The 25,262-nt window shown below is 46.1% G+C and overlaps 1 protein-coding gene across 3 annotated transcripts in view; it reads right to left on the reverse strand.

Moving 5' to 3' along the window:
* The window catches only part of KCTD1 (potassium channel tetramerization domain containing 1), a 207,589-nt gene that overhangs the window by 85,807 nt on the left and 96,520 nt on the right, over window positions 1-25,262 (reverse strand). Inside the window, exon 1 of one of the 3 annotated variants that reach the window (XM_040264771.1) lies at window positions 12,729-14,834. The exons of 1 other annotated variant lie outside the window; for it this stretch is intronic. In XM_040264771.1, coding sequence (XP_040120705.1) covers window positions 12,729-14,519 — 1,791 coding nt within the window. In that variant the 5' untranslated portion in view covers window positions 14,520-14,834. Of the gene's footprint in view, window positions 1-12,728; window positions 14,835-14,871; window positions 15,560-25,262 lie in introns of those variants that run through there. One more of the 3 variants, XM_040264774.1, reaches the window with a different exon arrangement.

Here is a 25,262-nt window from a genome sequence, read left to right on the forward strand (position 1 = left end):
ATAGCCAAAGCAATCTTGAGAAAGAAGAATGGAACTGGAGGAATCAACCTGCCTGACTTCAGACTCTACTACAAAGCCACAGTCATCAAGACAGGATGGTACTGGCACAAAGACAGAAATATAGATCAAAGGAACAAAATAGAAAGCCCAGAGATAAACCCACGCACCTATGGACACCTTATGTTTGACAAAGGAGGCAAGAATATACAATGGAGAAAAGACAATCCCTTTAACAAGTGGTGCTGGGAAAACTGGTCAACCACTTGTAAAAGAATGAAATTAGAACACTTTCTAACACCATACACAAAAATAAACTCAAAATGGATTAAAGATACAAACGTAAGACCAGAAACTATAAAACTCCTAGAGGAGAACATAGGCAAAACACTCTAACATAAATCACAGCAGGATCCTCTATGACCCACCTCCCAGAATATTGGAAATAAAAGCAAAAATAAACAAATGGGACCTAATTAAAATTAAAAGCTTCTGCACAACAAAGGAAACTACAAGCAAGGTGAAAAGGCAGCCTTCAGAATGGGAGAAAATAATAGCAAATGAAGTAACTGACAAAGAATTAACCTCAAAAATATACAAGCAACTCCTGCAGCTCAATTCCAGAAAAATAAACAACCCAACCAAAAAATGGGCGAAAGAACTAAACAGACATTTCTCCAAAGAAGACACACAGATGGCTAACAAACACATGAAAAGATGCTCAACATCACTCATTATCAGAGAAATGCAAATCAAAACCACAATGAGGTACCATTTCACGCCAGTCAGAATGGCTGCTATCCAAAAGTGTACAAGCAATAAATGCTAGAGAGGGTGTAGAGAAAAGGGAACCCTCTTACACTGTTGGTGGGAATGCAAACTAGTACAGCCACTATGGAGAACAGTGTGGAGATTCCTTAAAAAACTGGAAATAGAACTGCCTTATGACCCAGCAATCCCACTGCTGGGCATACACACTGAGGAAACCAGAATTGAAAGAGACATGTGCTATTAGTTACTGAGCACATACTATGGGCTTTTACCACTCACAGCAGGAGTGCAGTCAATCCTCTGTGTCTATGGGCACCCAGAGTTTCAATCAACTGCAGATCAAAAGTATTTAAAAATATTGCAAAAATCACTCCAGAAACTTGAATTTGGGCTTCCGTCTATGGGGTCGCACAGTCGGACATGACTGAAGCGAGTTAGCAGCAGTAGCAGCAACTGTTTAAGAACATTTACAATGTATTTATAACTACTTACATGGCATTTACATGGCATCAGGCATTATAAGTAATCTAAAGATGACGCAATGTCTAGGGAGGACATTTACCAGTTATATTCAAATATGATACCACTTGCTTCCCTGGTGGCTCAGAGGGTAAAGTGTCTGCCTACAATGCAGGAGACCTGGGTTCAATCCCTGGGTAGGGAAGATCCTCTGGAGAAGGGAATGGCAATCCACTCCAGTACTCTTGCCTGGAAAATCCCATGGACTGAGAAGCCTGGTAGGCTACAGTTCATGGGGTTGCAAAGAGTTGGACATGACTGAGCGACTTCACTTCACTTTATATAAGGGACCTGAGCATCCCAGGGGGTCCTGGAACCCATTCTCTGAGGATACCGAGGAACAACTGGACTGCCACCTAAGAGAAGGGAAACTAAGTAACCTGCCCAAGGGTAATTCAGCTTAACTTTAATTTGGTCTCTCCTTTGGGAGGTCTAATTAGAACTGATGGAGAATGTTGGTTTTGCTCCAAATGTCCAGTAAGATTGGAGGCACTTTAACTGCTTGCCTTCCCTTTACTTTTTTGCTACTGTGCCTTTTCCCTTCTCACTGAAGCGTCCTATAAACCTTGTGTTACCCATTGTCACAATTAAAAGGGCTACACGTCTGTGGCAGTCACTTCCCAGCGAAGTTCCTGCAGGAAAAAGTTGGGTGATTCCAGGACGGCAGTGCCTGGGCACTTCGCCTGTACTGTCTGGGTGGGAGCTGGCGGCCAAGGGCAGCCGCCAGGAAAAGCCTCCGTGGGAAGCCTGTCATCCCATGCCAAAAGGTAAAGCCTTGCCCCATAAAGTACCTCAGCATTATTAAACATTTTCTATTTGTCAGGCACTTCATTGTCATTTTTATTGGCTCTTTTTACTAGTCATAACTGCATTAGAACTGTGTACACTCTTTCAATTAAGTGCTCTGGCTCAAGTGGGAAAAGACGGAACTATATAGCTCTCCGTGGGGATGAGTCCTCAGGCACTGCAGGGGGGGGGCTCCAGGAGCTGGGCTTCACTGTGAGGAAAGATTCCCGCCCCCCCCAACCCCCGCCCCGTCAGTCTGGCTGGAGCTGTCAGCCACTGACATCTGGAGCACTGTTGGGCCATTCTACTTCACCCTGATCCAGAATGTTCTCTTGGACTGTCCTAAAACACCTAAAGCACGAAAATCACATTAAGACTCTCAGTTTTTAAAAGACAAATCCATCCACATACTTGTGCTTCAGTGTACTTTTTTCTTTCTTTCTTCAGTGCCTGACAGCAATGCTTTTATAACTTCAGCTAGGGAATTCCCTGGTGGTCCAGTGGTTAGGACTCTGTGCCCTCACTGCCAAAGGCACAGGTTCAATCCCTGGTTGGGGAACTAAGATCCTGCAAGCCATGAAGTGTAGCTAAAAACCACAAACAAAACAAAACAACCTTCAGCTAGACATGACAGCCCCCAAAGTAGCACTGTAAAAGGGCCTAAACCTAGACTTGGAACTTAATTCCTCGGGAGCGAGGTGAACTTGAGAAACTGCCTAACCTCTCTAAGGGTCAGTTTTCCTTATCTGGAGGATGGGTATAATTCCAGTTCCCACCCTTCCCCTTCATGTTTTTTTGTATAACATCTTGACTCTGCCTAGATCACCACTCACATCCCAAGGGGTGGTTCTAAAATCCATCACTCGAGATATCACAGGAGTTATCACACGTCGGGTCACTTGTCTGCCTCCTCCACAAGGCTGAGTCCTCCCAGGTCAAGGAGTTTACCTGTGTCCCCACAGTCTATCCAACCCAGTAACTGACACTAGGAAGGGCCCCGCAAAGCGTCCTTAGAATGAAATCACATATTAAAAAGCCCTTTGCAACTTGTAAAGCACTATTCTCATGAACCTCAGATGTGGCAGCCTACTTCATGCTGGGACAGCCAAGAGAGCCATGAACTAAGGCTTTCCCACAAAAGGTCACAGCAGTGAGAAGGCTTACATTTTGACAAGGCAAGTTTTTTTTTCTTCTGAGATTTTACATTGTCTCCTCACACACTTTTAAGGTTTAAATGTCAAGTCTTTCAGTTTGGTCAGGCCACCTTTGGTCCCATTTCTTAGAAAGCAATGCACACACTGTTTACTCCCCAGGCTTTACTGGTGAGCAGTCAGTAGCTGGGCCAAGACCCCCATCCCCTCCTCCTCCATCAGGTCCTCCTCCTGACTTGCCCACTGCAGCAGACACTGTAGGTATTCCCCCTGTAGCTTCTCCAGCGTCTTCCTTTAACTATTTCTAAGCTATTTTTTACCTTCAAATTCCTGCCCTTGCATACAGTAAGTGCTCAATAAATCCTACTTTCAGAGTTATTTTGTATAACATCTTGACTTTAGATCACCACTCACATCCCAAGGGGTGGTTCTAAAATCCATCACTCAAGATAGTAGTTAAATGCACAAAAAGGGCCTAGGATTCCAAGATCCTCTTCGTAAGTTTAAAAAAAAAAAAAAACTGAGAGACATACCTGGAAATTCACCATCCTTCCTCCTTAAAAAATAATCCTGAAACTAGTGAAATCACCAGCACTATGAACATCCTACTATTAGTTAAAAAAAAAAAGGCAATGTGTGAAGGAACATCATGTTGAGAAGAAAATGAAGCTAGCATAATCCATTTTCTAATATTCTTGTTACCCTTTTATTTAGGTCCCCGTGTTTCTGCAGCAACATGTTTTCCACTGAAAAATAAACATACTGCCAGTCTCTCATTTTTTTTCTGGAGTAAAAAACAGTGAAATGTTTGTTCAAGATGGAAAGAAAATAGCTAACGTCTATTTATATATAATTTTGTCAGGAAAAAACCACAAGATAGAAACCAACACTCCAGATGAGCTGGCTTATTGAAATTAATGGAATTATTAAAGTTATTAATAATTAACATAATTCTAAAAACCACAAACTTATATTATTGGGACTACAATACTGTGATTACTTGAAGAGCAAACTAGAGGTAACAGATCCCGTATCATCACAGCGATCCTTTCTATTTATAACAGCGCTCACTCTGTCAAATTAAAACAAGGCAGAAGAGGTCACTAATTAGTCAGAAATGCTGCATCCAAACAGCAAGCAATTATCCTGATTCTGCAGTCTATTCAAAACATGTGTTAGTACTAGTACACATCAACTTTTAAGTAAAATTTCTGTTGATTTTATATAGTCTCCAAGACCAAAGTCAAGAATTAGAAAATGATAATCCAATTATACCAGGAGGGAAACACAACAATATAACAGAAGATGTAGGCAAATACAGGCCCTACTTCTAAAATACTGGAATTAAAATTTATGAAAGCTATTGCCAAAACAACCTTCAAAATGTTTTAAGACTAGGTATTATGATTGCTTCCGCTAATCCCAAACCATTCCAAATAAACTTTCTTGTGAAAAGCTGTCAATCTCCATCTAAGCCAACTTTTGTGAATCCCCTAGAGTCTGGGCGGCAATTACGCCTCCAGAGGGTGCCTCCTACCCCCTCTAGCAATAGGAAGGGTCTGCAGAACAAACTCAGAAGAAAAGTGTAGAAAAAATGGCCTTGGTGTAAAGGACACCTGGATGGACAGCTAGAGGTGAGCGAGAGGGAGGGGGTCTGGGAGAGCCACAGTGCCAGAGGCCTCCGGGGACTGCCCACCTCCTAGGAGACCAGAGGGTGTGCTACTGGCCCGAGGCAACGGACGCCCCAGGAGGCAGAAGGGCCCGTGCGGCGTCTGGATGAGCAATTCACAAGAGAAACACTGAAGACTGGGACTGGGACTTCATCAGCAAGATCAGCCGTTTTTCACGTGTTCATCAAACACTCCAGAGTTAAGCGATTTTCAAACAGGAATTCGTTTAACACTGATGACCCAGGAGGTGAGGATGACCACTGTCCCCACATGATTCAGGAAGGGAACCAAAGTCCAGGCTGGTTCTGGGCAGAGCTGAGATTTGTCGCTGGCAGTCTGGCCTGAGTCTGCTCTTAACGTGCTCTGTGATGGGGCATCTCAAAGAGTCTGGCTGATACTGTCCCCAGATTCGGCAGAGGCTGGGACCACATGCAGCCAAATGGAAGCATGGTAAGTACTGGAAATAGTCTGTGTTCCTGCTTTTTTTTTTTTCCTTGCTGTATTTTATTAAGTTCTTACATTGCTCTAGCAAAGCACTTAAGGCAGTGATATGAATCTAATGTTATATCATCCTCTCTTTACTGGATTATTTTATACGAACAGCTAAGGGTTGTGGAATCAACAGCCCATGGATTTTAAAAGCAGACTTCAGAATGTGACAGTCCTGGATTCAAATCCCAGCATAGTCACTAACCAGTTTTTAGACCTACAGGGAATTAAGTCAGCATCTATTAACCCTGGATTCCTCCTTCGTAAAGTGGAAATAATAACCACAACTCCTTGAAGGACCGTGTAAAGATTAAATTAGACCAAGTAGCCTACTGCTCCCAAGTGATACAGAGGCTGCTGGTCGGGGGGCCAGTTTAAAGCCCTCGGTTCATCTTGGTTATTATGAATACTAATGATTACACTCCACTTCCTGACTACAGAGTCAGTCAGAGGTTGAGACAGTTGACATCAGACTCTGCAAGGAGGGAATCGCGTTTGTGTCTGGACTGTGGCCCAGTGACATGACAGCCTTGCAGCCTCACGCCCCCTCCCTTCACTCCTGCCTCGATCTGGTCCAACTGTCCACCCAGAATGGCAAAGAAGCCAGGTGAACCAGCTCAACGTCTGTAACTTCCTTAAAAACTACATGCCAAAAAACCACAGCAAGTTTAGGTATCAGAACTAATCCACAAGCTCAAGAGCCCACATGGGACCCAGCGCTATAAATCATAGTTTCCTTTGTCTTGTGTTAAGAGAGGAGGGATGGGGATGCACGGTGAGAGCCTGGACTGAACTAGGTGAGTTAAGCTGGATGGGGGACACGTAATAAAACTAGAAATCGATAATTATAAGCTTCCAAACTAGTCTTGACATTCGGGAACCGAATTATTCACAAAGGAAGCAACACTTATCTCTGCCATTCTCCCACATTCCTTTCCGAATTCCTCTCCTTTCTTCCCAGAAGCCTACAGCCGGATGGTCTCATCAATCTGTCAGCCCTTTACAGGTAGCATATTTTTGCCTCCTTCCGTATGTGCCTAGAGCTTCCCTGGTGGCACAGGTGGTAAAGAATGCAATGGGGGAGACCTAGGTTCAATCCCTGGGTTGGAAAGATCCCCTGGAGAAGGGAATGGCCATTCACTCCAGTATTCCTGCCTGGACAATTCCATGGACAGAAGAGCATGGAGTGCTACAGTCCATGGGGGTCACAAAGAATCGGATATGACTGAGTGACTAACACTTTCACGCCCACTTTCTTTCCTTACAGACCGAATCAAACCACCCATCTGCCAGGGTTCACGGCCAGGTGATCAGGGGAAAGCAGTAATTCAGGGAGTGAACAAAGATGATTTTCAAAGTCTATACTTGGGTGGAGATGGGGCTGTTGATGGGGAAAAAACTGAGAGGGCCTGGCAGGTGCCCAGGGCTCTCTTCAAGGTCTCCTCAGTTTTCTGAGGAGTCCAGAAATGGACTAGACATAGGAGATACTTACACCACCCTGCCTTCACACCTTTGGGACCTCACTGTATGTACCCCCCTCACCTGTATTACCAAACTCATTGCCTGGAAGGCCCACGGAAGCTGAACTGCTTCCAGCTGCTAAACACAAATCACAAATCTCAGAAAGCAGTGGGTTTCCAGAAAAAGGAAGTTCCCACTGGGGTTTGCAAAGCAGCACAAGAGCAAACTGCTGTGACAAAACCTCCGATTAAAGCTCAGACACTCTGGCCTTCCAATACTGAAAGATGTTACCCACACCCATTTGTTTCTGTGACCCAAGACTCGGACAAATTTAGGACAGAATATAAAAAAAAATATGATAAAAAAGATAATCAATCTCTAAGAAAGAGTTTGCTGTCAGATACAAATGGATCATTTTTTAGGGGAAAAAGAAAAGGTTTCATCAGATTGTTAATACATAAGCCAAAAGGAATAAAGTCTGACTGTAAAGAAAGTGTTGAACAGAAAGCCAAGCAGAATTACTGAAAACCTAAAACACATCTAATTAGGTTGGGCCTCCAGTATTCCAAGGGGATTCAATGGGGTCTACTGTCTAATTCATATAGTCATGGGTGCTAGGCAAACCCCCCTACATGCAGGTTCAGTTTCTGCCCATACCCCCTGCTCTAGTGAGATATCTCAAAAAGTTAAAATGCCTACTTATTTCTAGACCATAAGCAGCTCATTCTCTTCTCGAAGGAGACCATCCTCTCTCGAAGGAGACTAGCCAAAGAGAAACTTTGGCAACTCCAGAAACCCAAATGGCCTACAACTTTACAAGTTCATCTGTTTCTCCTTCAACGTTTGCGCATCAAGCAGAGAATCACTTCAGCTTGGAAGCCCGTCCTCTGAATCCAGCTCCCCTTGCAACCCTTAGCAGGTAGCAAGAGGTTCAGGTAACAATGGCTGAGTGGAAGTCAGCATCTTTAGAAAACCACTAGTGTTAAATAAAAACATCAGCACAATGTTTCAAATTCTTAAAGCTATGTTTTCTTTCATTTCCGTTTATCAAAGGCAATCAATTTCCCTTCTTAGACCAATCACTTCCCACCTCTCTACCCCATATCTAAATTCTCCAAAGGACGACTTCCCTGGCAGTCTGGTGGTTAAGACTGCGTTTCCAATGCAGGGAGCACAGGTTTGTTCCTGGTTCAGGGAACTAAGATCCTACATCCCTCAGGGTATGGGGGTGGGGGCAGCAAAAAAATTATCCAGAGAAGTCTTTCAAATGGCATCCTAACTAATTGGTACGATGCAGTGAATGACTGAATGATCAAAGAGAAGTTAAAAAAAAAAAAGAAAGAAAAGTTCTAGATACCTAGTCTATAGGTCTGGTCCTAAGATTTTCAACATAGGTAACCACAAAGCAACTTCTGTATCAACTTTGCTTTTGAAATGGCGATGCAGACACCAAATGATAACTGGAAAGTGAACTTTTCATAAATCACTGAAATGGAGCGTTGGCCTAAATCAAGGTGAAAATGGAAGAACTCTCATATACAACATGCAGTCCCATTTGAAGAAACTCTTCTTGCTTGAAATCTGCCTACAATGATGAGAGGATGGCCTTTTATGTAACATGTGTTAGGGGAGCCAGATTTTAAATCAAGGTGATCCAAAGATTTACATTTAGATGACTGGCATCCACTTTCACCTTTGGCAGCAAATAGTTTTTCTCCCTTTTCTGGATTAGATTTGACAGTGAGCTGATGTGTGTCCATGCACGCACACTCAGTCACTCGTCATGTCCGACTCTGTGGCCCCATGGACTATAGCCTGCCAGGCTCCTCTGTCCTTGTGATTTTCCAGGCAGGAATACTGGAGTGAGGTGCCCATGACATATATGTGGGTTTGTATCAATTTAAAATAATACACCTGAGTACTCATGGCAATATTAATACTAAAGAGTAAAATACAGATTTCGTTCCCAAACGACTTGCAAAAACAGACTTTCAAAACATTGAGTGTTTTACCTTTTAACTGTCTTTATTTTAATCTCCTTTAATATTTAATGAGGCCAAAATCTTGCCAGTGAGACTATTTGCCAAGTGGAAAATGATTAATTTATAAAGATTTCTGGTACCAAAGCCAAAATAGTAAGTATTCAGCAATTGTTTCCTAAAAGAACAAAGAAACTTCCATACTTAGGCTAATGCCACTTAGTTCCTTTACCAATTTGAACTTTCTATAAAGGAGAGCAAACATTCCTGCATGAGAAAAAAGAATAAAGCCACAAAGTATTATTAAAAATCAGGAAAATATCCATTTTACACAAGGTGGTTAATCCTAACCGCTCCAGATAACCTACAGTTGACATAACTGTTAAACACACCCTTTTGTCTCAACTGAGGGGCTTCCCAGAGGGCTCAGTGGTCAAGAACCTGCTTTGCAAAGCAAGAGATGTGGGTTAGATCCCTGGGTCAGGAAGATCCTTTCCTGGAAGAGGAAATGGCAACCCACTCCAGAATTCTTACCAGGATAATCCCATGGACAGAGGAACCTGGCAGGCTAGAGTCCGTGGGGTTGCAAAGAGCTGGACATGACTGAGCATGAACGTACCTGTCACATTTACAGAAGTTTGATTCCATCTTTAAGGAAAAAAAAAAAAAGAGTATCCCACCTGCCTAGTCTCCAAATTCAAAATAAGACTTTGGCGATTATTTCAATGACACGCAAAATGCATGTTTTTTTCAAGTAAGTAGTTAGAACGAATATTCCTTCTCTTTCCCCGCATGACAGCACCTGAATGAAGACTGGATTTCCAAGTGCTGTCAGCATCCAGCTTCTTCAAAGGCAAGGTCATGAACCATTGGGTGTGCCCCAAGAGGAAGCTGCTCTAATTTGCAGCTTAGAGATTCGAAGGACAGACTCTGGTCCCTAGTGAAGTCAATGAAACAGAAAACACTGGATGTGTACCACCAACTGCAGAATCTCGCCACTGACAGGTTTCCTACTTACAGAATTCCTTAAAACTATTTCTGGAGGTAATCTGGGTTAGGGTCAAGAAACTTCAACTGAGGACACCTTTCTCACGTTTACAAATGCTGCCAAGTGTTGATGAGGCAAGAAAAATGCCGCATTTTCATGCAAAGAGAATAGCTATGAAGAGGTCGAATAGGAGACATGCTAAGCCTTTAAATACATACCATGTAATCTCCACCTAGGAGTTAGGAAGTTGTACCAGTAAGGAGATCATCTTAGACACAACAGCCTTGCGTGGAGGAGGGGAAAGAACTAAGACTATCTCTTACTTTGAACACAGACATTCAAGAGATTAAAGAGTGACTCAGTTAAGGTAACCATCACAACCACCAAGCCTCCACCTCCTTCAAAATTAAATAAACCCAGGAACTTCACATGAGTGAAAGAATCACAAATTCCATAATCTTCATTAATCCTTACGTGCATTCATTTGTCAACCAGTCCCATGAGTGATACACTTATGAACATCCTCAAGAAGTAAAAGAGTCAACGCATTTACAGTAACAGGCTCTTCATTTGCTGAGAAACTTCAGATACGATGAAAGACTCAAACAGGGTGTTACTGTGTCATCAAGTAGCCCTTAGTGGAATTCAGTGTGACTTCACTTGATTAAGGTCTAGCCTGTACTAAGGTTAGACAACCTATGTTTTATAATTAAGTAATAATGACTGAAGCTCGATGTACACAGGGTATTTCCTGCAGATTAATGATCAGCTAGAGGAGCTGCTGACTAAAGTGATGCCTTAGGCCAGGAACCCCAGCCAGTCATTAAACCCCAGGAAATGCCCTGAACCTCAATACTGATTTTAGTAAATACAGGAGGAAAAAGTTTAATATCAGCTTTGTACTTACATTGAACATGCATCTCATACTTAGAATGCTCAGACTTCTGAAGGGAATTCTACAGAAGTTACTAAATAGTTCCCTTAAACTTAATGCTGATGAAAAAAATTTTTACTTTAACATTAGCGAAAGCAAAGAAACTTTTTGTAGTGTTTTAACTGCAAAGGACTTAGCTAAGATACTCTTTGAAAGGCATAGTGATAACATAACCGACATATGGACATATGGCCACTCCAAACTATATTTAACTTGGGAGTTACCTAACAAGAACTCAAGAATAAAAGCATCAGTGTCCAGGTTTATAGAAATGACTGATCTCACTTAGTTAAAATGAAAGACTGTGAACGAGTGCTGTAATTCTTAGAACAAAACCAAACCAACGAAACAAAGGTCCCTCATCTTTTGTGGATCTTAAGTCAGGATTCCATGTGACGCTAGAGTCAAAAAATCAGTAGACAAGACGCCAGGGGACCAACTGCTTCATTGTTATTTCAAGCAGATAGGTACTTTAATAAACTCTCTTAGGCTTTTAACTCTTAATTAATCAGGTGCTACTTGAAATCAGGACATTTTAAGGGTTTTACTTTATCAGAAGACTCTGATCATTTATTTCTGCTTTCAAAGAAAAAGCAAATCCAAAGTCTCCATCCTTCCAACTCCCTAAACCACCTCGTGGTCTGTCAGAAACTGCACTACAAGCACAGAAAGACACACAGCCTCCGGGTCTCGTGTATCTTAGAGAACTCTGGTGTTTATAGCACCATTCACAAACCCTTTCTCAGTTGGCCTTGAGGCTTGCTGATTAGCCAGTAAACGTCTGAAAGGGTCAGTTTATCCAGAACTGGAATTTCCACTTTGGAAAAAGCATAGAGGTACCTGACATCTGTGCCTTGAAAGGCCTGCCCTACACCCCCAAACTCAGGGCCAAGCTGTAAAAACCCAGGGGCTACTCCTCTCTGAAGAAGAGAGGAGGGTCCCCAAGGACCTCTGCTTTTTGGCTCCTACAGCACAGTATCCAAAAGATGAACCTAGCTTTAAAACAATATGAATATATTCTTCTAGGAAAAATACTAAGACAAATATCCAGTTGAACCTCTAATCTCAACCCAGAAGTCTAACCACTTTGAATTAAATAATTTCAATGTTCAAACAGCTCCCTTATCTTTGTTAGGATCCTGAAGCCCAGAGAGGTGAAGTGATTTACCCGAGGTGGCTCAGCTTCTGAGCTAGCTTACTTCCGAGTTCTTTCCACTCTAATTTGCTGTTATCTCAACTGTCTATCTTGCCATCACTTAACTGCGCCCTAGACCAACAGCTCCATGGCGCTAGGAAAGACAGCAAAGTTCCAGTGCCCACACAGCCCAGCACAGAAAGCATGCTACAACTGGGAGACTGGCTGGGAGTACAGACACTACTTTTCCAAACCATCAACAAGTGACTCAGTTGATGAAAATGACATTCCAAACGGTTGCTTTACATTCAACTACACCTCACAGTATAAACTGGCACTCACCCACCACTCTCCAAAATCCGCCCCTTACAGGAGGTGGGAATGGCATGTCTGAGTTATAAATAATCATTTATAACTGCTTTTTTACCTTCATAAGTTAGTGTGAATATTTACTAGAGTATTTTAATGGTTGCTTTATTCAAAGATAGTTTAAGTAACTGCTTCATTTAGCGGCACAGTATTCCTGGACGCTTTGCCGTCTAAAACCCAGACATTCAATGGAGGGTTGAGTCGGCCCTTTGTTCTGAGAACTCTGAAGTTTTGAGCGTTACTGCGCAGGAGGGAGTGTTAACTAGCTGGCCCTGTCCAAGCCTTTACGGTTAGGTGGAAACTTTCCTGAAAAGCGTCAAGAGAGTTAAGCTTCTAACAGTGAAATCGAATCCGATTCAGCTTATCGGCTACTTTGAAAAACTTCCCCCGCCCCCCACCAACCCAGGCCCGCGTAAGCCCACGTTAGTCTCCAAGTGGTACCAGAGAAACACTTCATGCATAGACTGTGGTCTGGTTACCTGGGTAGGGGAAACAATAGCAGGTGAAACTACTGTGGGAGAATTGCTGCTTCTGTGCCCATTGGCTTCTGGAAGAAGAGGCAGGGGGTCGTGTTTCACCGAAACCACCACCACCGCGTCCACAGGCTCCGAGGGGCGGATACAAAGTCTTTTAGGGGAAGAGGGGCCGCACATCTCCCCCGACCCGAACACCGACTCGTACAGGGCGCGCTTGGGCGCGGCCTCCGATTTCACGTCGGGCCCGACCTGGCTGTCTCTGGGGAGGATATAGGTGTTCCCCAGCGAGGGCGGCTGGGGGCGGTGGTGGTGGGAGGGGTGGGTGGGGGGCTGGTGGGAGTGGTGCCGAGCCGCCCCGTTCAGAGCCTCGGCGTAGCAGCCCTGCGGGGCGGGCGAGCCCAGTTTGGTACCGATGCCGGCGATGCTGTTGAGCGTGGCGATAGAGACGGCGCCGATGCAGTGGTTGGTGTAGGTCTTGGAGAGTTTGGCCGCCTTGGAGAGCATCTGCATCCTGGTGCCCAGCAAGTTCTTGCCGATGGCTTTGTTCTCGTACCAGGTCACATCGCCCTCGCTGCAGTGGTCCCGGGGCCGCTGGAAGAACGCCTTGCACAGGGGGTTGCGCTTCGACAAGTACTTGACGAAGCTGGCGTAGGGGCAGAACTCGGTGCCCGTCTCGTACATGCGCGGCAAGTTCTCCTCGTCGCTGCTCTCGGCGCGCTTCTTGCTCCACGACGACGAGCGCGACTTGTGGTAGGGCCCGAGGGACTTGAAGTAGACGAACTTGCGGCCATCCTCGTCCATGGCCAGCCCGAAGGAGTCCTCCTCCAGCTCGCGCTGGTTCTCGCGGCCGCGCGTGCAGAAGTACATGCACGTCTCGAACCAGACCTTGTTGAGCAGCCCGAAGGGCGTGTTGGTGCTGAAGACGCTGGAGGTGTAGAGCTTGCGCAGGTCGGCGCGCGTGATGGCTTGCTTCTGCACCACCGGCCCCGCGCCCTGCTCCTCGAGCTTGCGGATGACCGCGGCCAGCGTCAGGTTGGCGCTGCGCAGCTCGGGGTCCTTGGTGAGGTCGAGCGTGCGGCAGTACGGGGGCTCGTTGAGGTAGCGGTTGAGGGAGCTGCGGATGCTGATGAGCGACGACTTGCTGTAGAGCTGGCCGCTCTTGGAGCGGGCCTCGGCGTAGAAGGAGCGCAGCACGCGGCACAGCGCCCCCTTGTCCATGGTCTCGAAGTCCGGGCTCTGCGCCTTCTCACTCAGGTATTCCCGGAAGATGCGCACGGCATAGCGGGTGGCCAGCCGGGTGTTCTCGCTCAGCCGGGCCCGCTCGGGGCGCTGCAGCACGTCGGGGTCCAGCTCGGCGCCGGCCCCGGGCGGCCCGCCGCGGGCCCGGGGCGCCAACAGTCGCGGCGGCGCCTCAGGCTCCAGCGCGGCGCTCTGGTCCATATTGATCCTATGGACCGGCTCGGGCTCCAGCTCCTCCCCGGCCGAGTCCTCGGGCTCTAGGGGCTCGTCCCAGTCCAGCCCCATCTCCTCCTCCTCCTCGTCCTCCTCCAGCCCCCCACCTCCGTCCTCCTCCTCCTCGTCCCCCGTTATCTGCACCTCCTGGATCTCGTCCTCCTCCTCGTCTTCCTCCTCCTCCTCGCCCGCGCTGCAGTAGTGCGGGCGGCCGTGGCGGCGGCCGCGGCCCCCCACCCCGCGCTCGCTCTCGCCCCGCTCCCCATTGTTCTCGGCGGCGGCGGCGGCGGCGCTGCCGCCCGCGCTGGTGTTACAGTCCCCGCTGCCAGGCATTCTCGCCATATTGCCGTCTCTCTGCCAGTCCTCGGGCAGGGCGCATGCGCTATATTGGACCGCAGCGCTGAGAGCTTTTGTGTTTAATGACCTTCAGCTACCGGGAGGCAAAGCCGGGCTCTTAAAGGAGCCGCGCGCCAATTGTCAGTTCGGAGCGCGGCTCCGGAGGGGTAGCGGCGCGCGGGGGATGGAGGGGTAGGGAGGCGGGGGTACGTTAGACAGGCAGCGCGTAAGGACCGAGGCTGGCTGGACCCTCTTCCTCCCCCACCCCTCTCCCCACTCCGAAGAAAACTTTGAAGGGGGGTGGTGGGAAGGAAGGGGAGGGAGAGCTGTCGATGGGGCTGAAACACTCCCAACTTACCCTCTGGCTGAGTGGCGCGCGGGCCCGGGCGGGAGCGAGGGAGGGCCGGCTGGGAGGGCGGGGCGGTCTCGCTTCTCTAAGTAATGCCCGAGGAGCAGTGCCCCTTCCACCGCCCCCTCATTGCCCCCCGGAGCCGGGGCTTCGGGGAGGCGGCTGCACCGGGCGGGCCGCGGATGCTGCTTCGAGAAGCCCGTGTCTGGGGCCGCCCGGAACGGAGCGGAGCAGGCAGGTTAATGAGCAGGGTGGAGGAGGCACGGCGAGGCCCCGCACCCTCTCTGCGCCCGCGGCCAGGGCGCAGCGGGCGAGGCTTGGGAGCGGGATGGGGCTGGCGGCAGCGGCGGCTCCCCCACCTACTTGCTGGGGGCGAGGCGCGGGGGCCTGGGGCCAGCCGCAAGGCTCTCAGCTCTCTTTCCGACTCTTGCAAAGGAGCGAAACACGCCCCACGTCAACCTCATCCCTTTCGACTTTTCCACAGCCACTTTTAAGCTGTCATTAAAGACCTGGGGCGCTCCCCGTAGGTCTGGGGCAAGTCCGCGCCGGTCCAGTCAGCCTGGGGAAGGAGCGAAGGCAGAATGACTGGGAGGGGCGAGTGGGAGGGGAGACGCGGGGGAGAGGCGCTCGGGACCCCAGGGACCCCTCCCCACCCGCCCAGGCCACCGCTCTCCTGCCTCCAAGCAAACTAACACAACTCCCGACGGCGAGGCGCTCCGCCTGGTCGGAGCGGACAACGCCAGTCCCTAAGACCCTGGGGGCCGGTGAGCGGGAAAAAGTAAACTTGGGTCTCGGCCGCCCCCGCCGCCGCCACGATTCCGGCAATTCGGATCCTGGGCGCGCTCTGGTTCCAAGTTTGCCAACCGCCATTCGTTCGCCCTCGGGGCTGTGCTGCCTTCGGCGCGCGGGGGCGGGCACCTCCGAAACTAGAAAGGCGGCCAGAGAGCTCGCCGGGTCCCGCTTTCCCATCGGAGACACTGTCCCATTTCCAGCCAAACGCCCGCCCACGGAGCACCCAGGCTCCGGGCACGTCCTTGTCACCGCCTCCAGGACTCCGGGCCCGGGGGCAGCGCCCCCAGACCCACCGAGACCTTGGCTCATTTCTTTGAAGGCACAGCCGCGGCCATCTCCGGATTTTGGAATGCCTTCTAACTTGTTCCTCCTCGGGGAGCCCGAGTGTGTCCCCCTAGCGCGCTGGTCAACTCCGAGTCCCAGGCCTGCCCGCGGGTGAGGCTGCCTCTCCAGCCCTTCGTGTGCGTCCTCGGATCTCAGTCCGAATTCTCAGCACCTGGGCTGGGAGGGTCTACTCAATTGCTAGTTCCCTGCGACAGCCACCCCCCCCCCCCCCCCAACCCCACACACACACACACCAGGCCCTCTGTCTTGCTTTCAGGGCAGTTTTTAATCTTGCGCATGAAAAGTAACCCGTGGGTCAATTTGTAATTTTTAAAAAAAAGAAGAAAAGAGGAAGGAAGGAAGACTAGGTCCCTCGGCCGCGTGGGCTTCTAAAGTGGGAGTTGACAGTGTCTCCCCAGCGACCAGTCTCGCCCTCCGCGCGCCGCCTCGGCCCTGGACGCTGCCGCCGAGCTTTGGGGAAACCGCGCCAGGTGTGAACAAGTTAGAGCAAGTCACTGCCTCGCGGGCCCCCTCCCGCTCCTCGGGGAAACACGCAAACACATACACACACCCCACTCTCCCGCTTCTCGGTGAAACATACACCACACACTTTCGTCAGTCCTCCTCTGCAGAGAACCGTCTGGGGAGTGGGGGGAGGGCTGGGATCCGGAGGTAGCACTCCTCTGGAATCTTCCCCGAGGTGCGGCCGGCTGTGCCCAAACGCCACTGTGCTGGGGATGTATAGAAAGGAGCCCAAGGCAGTAGGCAGCGAAGCTAGTCGCACCCGCGGTCCCGCGCACACGACCTGGCACACATCAGCCGCACCGGCTACTTCCGGAGGACTGGCCCTTTGTCCCGGGATGCTCCCAGGTTTGGGGGCCTCCGGAGCCCTCCGGCCCGGCATTTCAGCCCTGCGGAGAATTTAGGTGGGCGCCCAGCAAGTTCCCCGCCAGGGGCTGCTCCCCGCTCGGCGGTCCTCACCGCGGATTCAGTGAGCCTAGGGGCCGTGTTGGCTCCGGGCTGCGCTCCGGGGACTCGGACCCACACTCCAGGGGCGGAGCAGCTTCCCAAGGTCTCCCCACTTCTGCGGGCGGCAGGGGTGCCCCCCACTCCCTCCGCCTCGGCTCCCCTCCCCGCTGGGCGAGCTGCTTTGAATTGCTCGAAATTTGCCGAAGGCGATGTGCTGGGTTGGACGCTCCGGGAAACAAAGCAACCAAAAACAGCTCCCAGTTGACGTCAACTTATTTCCAGAAAAGAAAATAGTTCTGTGCTCCCAGGACAAAATCGCCCCCAGGGCAGGTCTCTACTGGCAAAAGCCAGGGGGCGGGGATGGGGAAGAGCAGAACCAAAAAAACCCCAAGCGCAAATAACTTTTTAACGGAGTTGGGAAAACAGCAGCTTTTGAGGCTGCCTGGATATTTTGCAAACAACGGTCAGGACCCCCGCTAATATTAGATACGAAAAAACGCACCTTGGAAAGTACGCGTTGGCCTGATTATCGGGCGACTAGGAATCGGCTTCGTGGCATTGGCTCCTGAAACGCTACCAAAATTCTTTGCCCATAATGATACTTCATCAAATATTGGGAAAGACCTCTTCAGGATAATACTTAAGAGTATTTACCAGGAAGAGCACCCAGGAAAACCAAGCAGTTATAAACCTGTTCACCAACGACACCCTCCCCCGCCCACCCCAAACACATACACACCAACACCTTCCCCAAATGTTGCTTGATTTTTAAAACCCAATAACACAGAATTACATCTGAGTTCATAAAGGAGTTCAATTCTAGCTTTAATAAATGATTCCTTAAAAACATCCTGTGGTTCACACACTCAATTCCAAATTGAGAGGATCAAAAGACCTTTCTTCTTATTATTTTGCTGGGGAAGCAATATTGGTTATCTTCTGCCTATGAGCCCAGCCTCCCTTCCTCCACTTTGATTTTGCCCTACCATGAAGTCTATTTAGCTCACCACTTGAAACTGACAGCTGCCTCTCCTTCCTTGTAAAGATGGTTATTTCTTGTGCAGGATAGCTTCTGTACATAGAAAACATACAGCTTCTTCATATAAAAGACAATTCCAGCACTCTTATAGAGTATTTATTGCAATTATTTAACTGTCAGCTACCCTAAGAGGTTTACAATTCAACAAGATTCACAAGATTCAACTCCACATTTTCTGTCTCTTTATTATTATTATAAAGTATCACATATATATTTGTGCTTCTCCATTTCTTAGATTACTTGAAAGTAGTGGCATGGTTGTTTTGGAAGGAAAAATTCCAAATGTTTTCTCTTCATTTTCTAACCCACCTACTTACTCCCATTCAGTCCATACTTTCTGAGTTTGTGCCATAGAGAAACATATTCAACTCTCTGATTGCAGTCTTCTGACCTTATCTGTTATATAATAATGTAGTTGCTTTTTATATGTTTCCTCTCCTACATCAATATATCTTTGTCGTTTAGGCTGGTGCTCGGGACACAGCACTCCAGTTGTTCACCGTGAATGAGTGAATAGGATATATGTTTAGTTAGCCCCTGTGTAAAGGAATAAACATTTTGGGGAAACATCTGAAATACCATGAGTCTGAATTTCTATATTAAAAAATTTTTGTAGGATGAAAAGTAACTATACGACAACATTACTGTTTGCAGTAATATTTACAAGTTAAAGTGAACATAATGATTGCTCTGGTTTAATATTTCCTTGCAATTGATTCCTGCTCTAGTGGACCACATTGTAGGAAGTTATTTGCAGGAGTAAGGGACTGGGGAATGCAGGTAGCTATTTGTCAAGAGACATGAGCTGGGGAGGATTTAAGTGGATAAATTCAAGAAATGTTGTGTGTTCTTGAGGGCGGAGGTCATAAAAAGAAATCAGTTCATCATTGATGGGAAGGATTGAAGGCAGGAGAAGAAGGGGACAACAGAGGATGAGATGGTTGGATGGCATCACCGACTCGATGGACTTGAGTTTGAGCAAGCTCCAGGAGTTGGTGATGGACAGGGAAGCCTGGCATGCTACAGTCCACAGGGTTGCAAAGAATTGGTGACTACCTAGCGACTGAACGGAACTTTTATTTCATCACTGTTTTTAGTTCCTCCTTTTAAAGTCATGCTTTCTGGATTTGATTACTAAAAGATTTATAAAGCAGTCTGGAGGTTAAGTGTGAATTCAAATCAAAACTATTTTGACTTATCTTTGTTTCAGAGTTTTACTACTAAATTCTGCTGAATTTAATTGAAAATCATCTTGAGTAATTTTTTTCGAACTCAGATGAAAATAGAATCCATGTAATCTAACTCTATGATGTGGAAGAAAACTCTGTAAGAGCAGAAACTGTGTCCTATATCACCTCATCTCTGGTTCATTTCCAGTACAGTTCCTTAGTGTATTTTAGCAGAGTGGCTGGTACTAGTAGACACTCAATAAACATACAAATATTTATGTGTGGGGTGAGAGCTAACCACCACAAAAGTTCACAGAGCGGTTGTTCAATTGCTAAGGCATGTCTGATTCTTTGCGACCCCATAGCCTACAGCACACCAGGCTTCTCTGTCCTTCACCATCTCCAACGGTTTGCTCAAACTCATGTGCATCGAGTCGGTGATGCCATCCAACCATCTCATTCTCTGCCATCCCCTTCTCCTCCTGCCCTCAATCTTTCCCAGTATCAGGGTCATTTCTGATGAGTCAGCTCTTCACATCAGGTAGCCAAAGTATTGGAACTTCAACATCAGTCCTTCCAATGAATATTCACGGTTCATTTCCTTTAGGATTGTCTGGTTTGATCTCCTTGCTGTTCAAGGGACTCTCAAAAGTCTTCTCCAGCACCATATTTTGAAAGCATCAGTTCTTTGGTGCTAAGCCTTCTTAATGGTCCAACTCACATCTGTACATGACTACTGGAAAAACCATAGCTTTGATTATACAGACCATTGTCAGCAAAGTGATTTGTTTTGAAATGAAAACATTCAACTGTTAGCTGTTAGTTACTAAGACTCTAGTATTTCCAGGCTTGAATATAAATAAGAAAACCAGAGCTAGAAGGGCTCCCAAAGATAAAGCCACTTGCCCAAGCTCTCTGAGACCTCTGTAGGTCAGGAAACTTTGGCTCTGTAGCCCAATCTTAAGTGGCTTGCCACAGTCAGCTTCTAGGAACCAAAGAATGAAAATATGAAAATTCAAAGGAACAATTCCCTATCACTAAAATACTTCTCTGTGTCATCCGATTTGGGAATCTTGGAGAGTTAGAATAGGACTACACCAAGAACTTGGACTGTGAGCACAGCAGAAATAGCCTAAGAAGCTGTCACCTTTATCACATGGCACCTAAAATACTGGGATTATTTTCCAAGGCTGTTGTAAGTAGAGACCCATTTGTGTCTTAGAAGAAATGATGGTGAAGATTTTAGAGACAAAAGGAATGCCCATAAACCCAATCAGACCAGAATTAGGTGTTTTCTGTTGAAATCCTAGGTTGTCCCACATTACTCTCCAGGGAGTAAGAAGGATTTTACCTATTTTTATCTTTGATGTTTTGTCAAAAAAAAAAAAAAAAAAATAGGTCAGAGTGAATTTACCACAGTGATTCACAGGAGTAGAATTTTTCATTTCTAATTGCCACCTGGTAACTATAATTCTTGATCTTTCTACCTAATAATCACCTACCAGTCTCCTAGGCTGTTTGTAAAACAAATAATATCTTAAAGGAATGTAGTTTTCCATAAGAGAATAATGTTTTTGTAGAGCCTAAGAGCATGCTATTTCTCTTTGCTATAATATTCTGATAATGAAACTCTTCTTGGCTAATAATGAAGTCAAATGTAAAGGCTGTCAAAGTTAAGTCAAACATAAAATTAATAATGATAGTAATTTCTCTTCTAGTCATTTATATTTAAAGAACTTGTAGGATCGAAGTGGATGTTAGTCCTATTATTAAATAACATTTGTTTCAATACCATTACAATACTAATTAAAGTGGAAAAGGAGATTAAGATATGTGTTAATGTCACATAACTAATATATATATCTTACATGTGCTAAGTCACTTCAGTTGGGTTGCACTCTTTGTGACCCCATGGACTGTAGCCTGCCAGGCTCCTCTGTCTATGGGATTCTCCAGGCAAGAATACTGGAGTGGATTGCCATGCCCTCCTCCATATCTTACATAATGGAAGAGTTATTACAGTTGTCTCAGAAGATAAGATATTCATGAAACTATTAGCTATATGCCAAAAAAGTAACTTATTAAATTAGTAAAAGCAAAACAAAACAAACAACAAAAATGTCATCACTTTATCCCCAAATGTTGGTATGAAAATGTTATTCTCATGTATTTTATTGTCAATATCAATTAAGACAGCCTTTTAAGAAAGCAAGTAGGCAGCCTCTCAAAAGCCATGAAAATGTTCATATTCTATGACCCAGAAACTGCTTCCAGAAATTCATCTTCATAAGAAATATCTAATTGTATTTGTGTTTTGGTAAAGTTTGGTTTATTTCATCTGAACCATTTGGACAAATGAGTTTTGTAAGATATGTCATCAACTGTGCTCTGGAACTACATTTCATTGTGTCTTGGACACTTGCCCTTTGTTTACAGACATTTAGAGAATATTAGTTGAATGAAAGAAGGAAGAAGTTCAGTTAGGCTAGAATCCTGTCTTCTCATGTTCTACAGCAATGCCAAGCACCCTTTGACAAATATCAGTAATTTGTCAGAAGGTGAAGATAAAGTATATGAACTAAAAGGGCAAAGCAAGATACGTTTTAAAGCTGGTATTGCAATATTTTCAGGACTTGGGGAAAGTTTAAGGACCAGATTTTGAAGCTCTAGATAGCCTAGTATCTAGGTATGTGGTGGCAATTCACAGGACGTGCAGAGGAGTAGGTATGTGCCTGCCCCGTGGCTGTTTCTAAATGAACTAAAAAAGAAAGAAAAAAAAATCCCCTTTTAAATACCCAGAAGCACTAACCCACATTTTGAACTAATTGACTTACTTTTTCTTAGGAAAGCTTAATTTAACTGATAGGGGCACATGGGTTTATCTGAATATTTAAAGCCCTGGGATGGGCTTGTTCTCTTTCTTTAATTTGTTGCTGGAGATCCAGGCTTTTGCACTTGATGAAGAAGACTGCTTTGGAGAGGGGCGGGAAAGCTGGAAGCAGTGTGACCTAACTCCTCTATTTTGGGATCTAAGTTTGTAGAGCCAGGGCACCGGGAGATACCAGTACAGAACTCACCATTCTACGTGTTCCTACAGTCTGTGGTTAGATCAGGGTACCCCAGGGGTTACATGTTGTTGCTACTCCAAATAAAAACAGGCTCCTCTAAAAACAGATGGCATCTGTTTGTTTCTCTATCTTTTCAGCTCATTTTTACTTTAAAGTAAAAAACAGCAACAAAGCAAAACTGGTTTATCATTCTTTTCTGATTATAAAAGCAGTGGTTTTTCAGATTCAGAAAGTGTAGAAATCTGGAAAAACATATATGCACCATATTTCGTTCTTATTAAGGTTTAGAGAGTGCTTGCTGTGAGTCTTGTTTTTTATATTAACACTCTCAAGTCATTCTCGAAAATATATGTAAGCATTGTTCCTAATTTCCAGATGAGTATAAATCCAGAGAGCTTAAATAACTTGTCAGCATCACACAGCTAATGAGGGTGGAACTTGGGCACACACACACTTAATCCACCAAAACAGGTCCTTCAGTTCTGTTTTCCACAGCACTGCCCCCCCCCCACCAAAAAAAACCCACTCTTTGATTTGAATATATTTCCATGAATTTGATCTCAGGTGATTTGCTGTTTCAATCCTATATATTTCAAAATCTGTAATTCAAAAGTATGTAGTCAGTGGATTTTGGGCAAAGTGCCAAGTATATGCTACTCGGCAAATAAAACAGAAGATTCTCTCCAGGAACACAACTGGCCTGACTCCAGGGAGGGGTGAACCTTCAATAGGTTCATGTGGTCAGGACTTTTACTTCTGCCTTTCTCTTAGTTATCTTATTTCCATCTGACATAGGAAAACGACAGGTTAACTTATTCTTTATCCAACTCTGGGAAGTTGAGTTGGACTATCAAAACTTGAGGATGAACTCATTTCAAGTCTGTTTTTGCCATCCAGATGGTAATACACATAGGAACGAGCTTTATTTTATTTTTATGTTTTTAAATTTCATTTGTTTGTTTTTGGCTGTGCTGGGTCTTCAGTGCTGCGCAGGCTCTTCTTCAGCTGCAGTGCACGGGCTTCTCACTGCGGTGGCTTCTCGTTTCAGAGCATGGGCTCCAGGGCGCATGCGCTTCAGCAGTTGCAGCGGGCGGGCTCTAGAGCTCAGGTTCAGTAGTTCCGGTGCACCGGCTTAGCTGCTCTGTGGCTTGTGGGATCTTCCCAGACTAGGGATTGAACCTGTGTCTCCCACATTGGCAGGTGGGTTGCTTACAGATGGATACACCGGGGAAGCCCTGGTGTTTTTTTTTTTGCTGTTGTTGTTGTTTTTGTTTTTATTTCAAGTTTATTTTAAAATTTTTACTTTATATGATTAACAATGTTGTGTTAGTTTCAAGGGTAGCAAAATGATTCACTTATACATGTACATGTATCTATTCTTTTTCAAATTCTTTTCCCACTTAGGTGATTAGAGAGTATTGCGCACAATTCCCTGTGCTATACAGTAGGTCCTTGTTAGTTATCTATTTTAAATATAGTAATGTGTATATGTCATTCCTGGGGCTTCCCAGGTGGTCCTAGTGGTAAAGAACCTGCCTGCCAGTGCAGGAGATGTAAGAGACCCGGGTTCAATCCCTGGGTCGGGAAGATCCCCTGGAGGAGGACATGGCAACCCACTCCAGTGTTCTTGCCTGGAGAATCCCATGGACAGAGGAGCCTGGTGAGCTATGATCCACGGGGTCACAAAGAGTGGGACATAACTGAAGCAACTTAGCCTGCATGTGCATATATCATTATCAAACTCCCAAGAGAACCCAGCTTTAAATGATCACTGAACAGCCCAGGAAAATCTGTTCTCTGGCTATTATTCCCAGTTCGCATCGTAAGACTGTGTGCCTTAGCACCATGCTTTAATGACCCACATTCTTTCCAAACTCACAACTAATTTAGCTTTCCTAGAAGTATTGGCTTTTTGAATTTAAAGCCTGAAGCGGTTCATGAACCTCAGAATGCGTCAGAATCAACCAGAATCACCTAGAGAACTTCTTTCAAAATGCAGATTCCTGGTGCCAAGGGCAGAGATTCTGATTCATTAGGTCCAGGGTACAGCCTAAGAAGGGACATTTTCTAACACACAGCTCAGATAAATTCTAATACTAGCCTGACCACGCTGTGAGAAACATGACCTCAAAAACTAATATAATTTAGCAAGTAATACAATAATTTCCTCTTTATAGCAATGATCACTAAGTCATTTGGAGGCTATAATTCATTTGAAAATTGAATAGAAGTTATGAAACCACTTCTTCATAAGATGCACATTCACAATGAACTCTGCCTACCATTTCAGGGGGTGGGGTGTGGTTGGGGGGCTTCCCTCCTAGGTGGCACTAGAGGTAAAGAACCCTCATAAGAGAATCAGGTTTGATCCCTGGGTCGGGAAGATCCCCTAGAGGAGGGCATGGCAGCCCACTCCAGTATTCTTGCCTGGAGAATCCAATGGACAGAGGAGGCTGGCAGGCTACAGTCCATAGGGTTGCAAAGTGACTTAGCAGGCACACACATGAGGTTGGGGGCCACCTGCATTCTTAACACGCTGTTCCATAGTCTCCGACATCATCTGAGTACTTTTACTCCCCTATCAAATGTCTTCATGGCCCCTTTCTTACTTCAGTTTCAAGTCCAGACTCCCCATAGCCTTGCCCCAGGCTGTTTCTCAACGGTTTTTCCTTGTGTCTCCTACCAGGAGTCCAGCTCTCTGTGAGGAAGAACCCCAGCAGAACAATGTTGGGGAGGGATCAGACGCGGCTGGAAGTCCCCATGACATTAATCCTCAGAGTTGAGTGTGCACCGAATCCCCTGGAGGGCTGTCAAAACAGATGCTGGACTCACCCACCATGTGTCTAAAGCAGCAGTCCAGGTTCTCTCCCAGGTTCCCAGATGCTGCCAGCTCCCAGACCCCACTTTTGAGAACTGCTGGCCTAGGAGAAGGTAGATAAACATTTCTAAAGGGAAGAATCAGCACAGGAAGGAGGAAACATGAGGTTAGAGATGAGGGCATGTGGAGCCTGGAGAGCCTTCCTGAGTTAATTCAGCAGG

This window comes from Oryx dammah, unplaced genomic scaffold (genome assembly GCF_014754425.2).
Source record: "Oryx dammah isolate SB20612 unplaced genomic scaffold, SCBI_Odam_1.1 HiC_scaffold_22, whole genome shotgun sequence".
NCBI classification, from domain to species: domain Eukaryota; kingdom Metazoa; phylum Chordata; class Mammalia; order Artiodactyla; family Bovidae; genus Oryx; species Oryx dammah.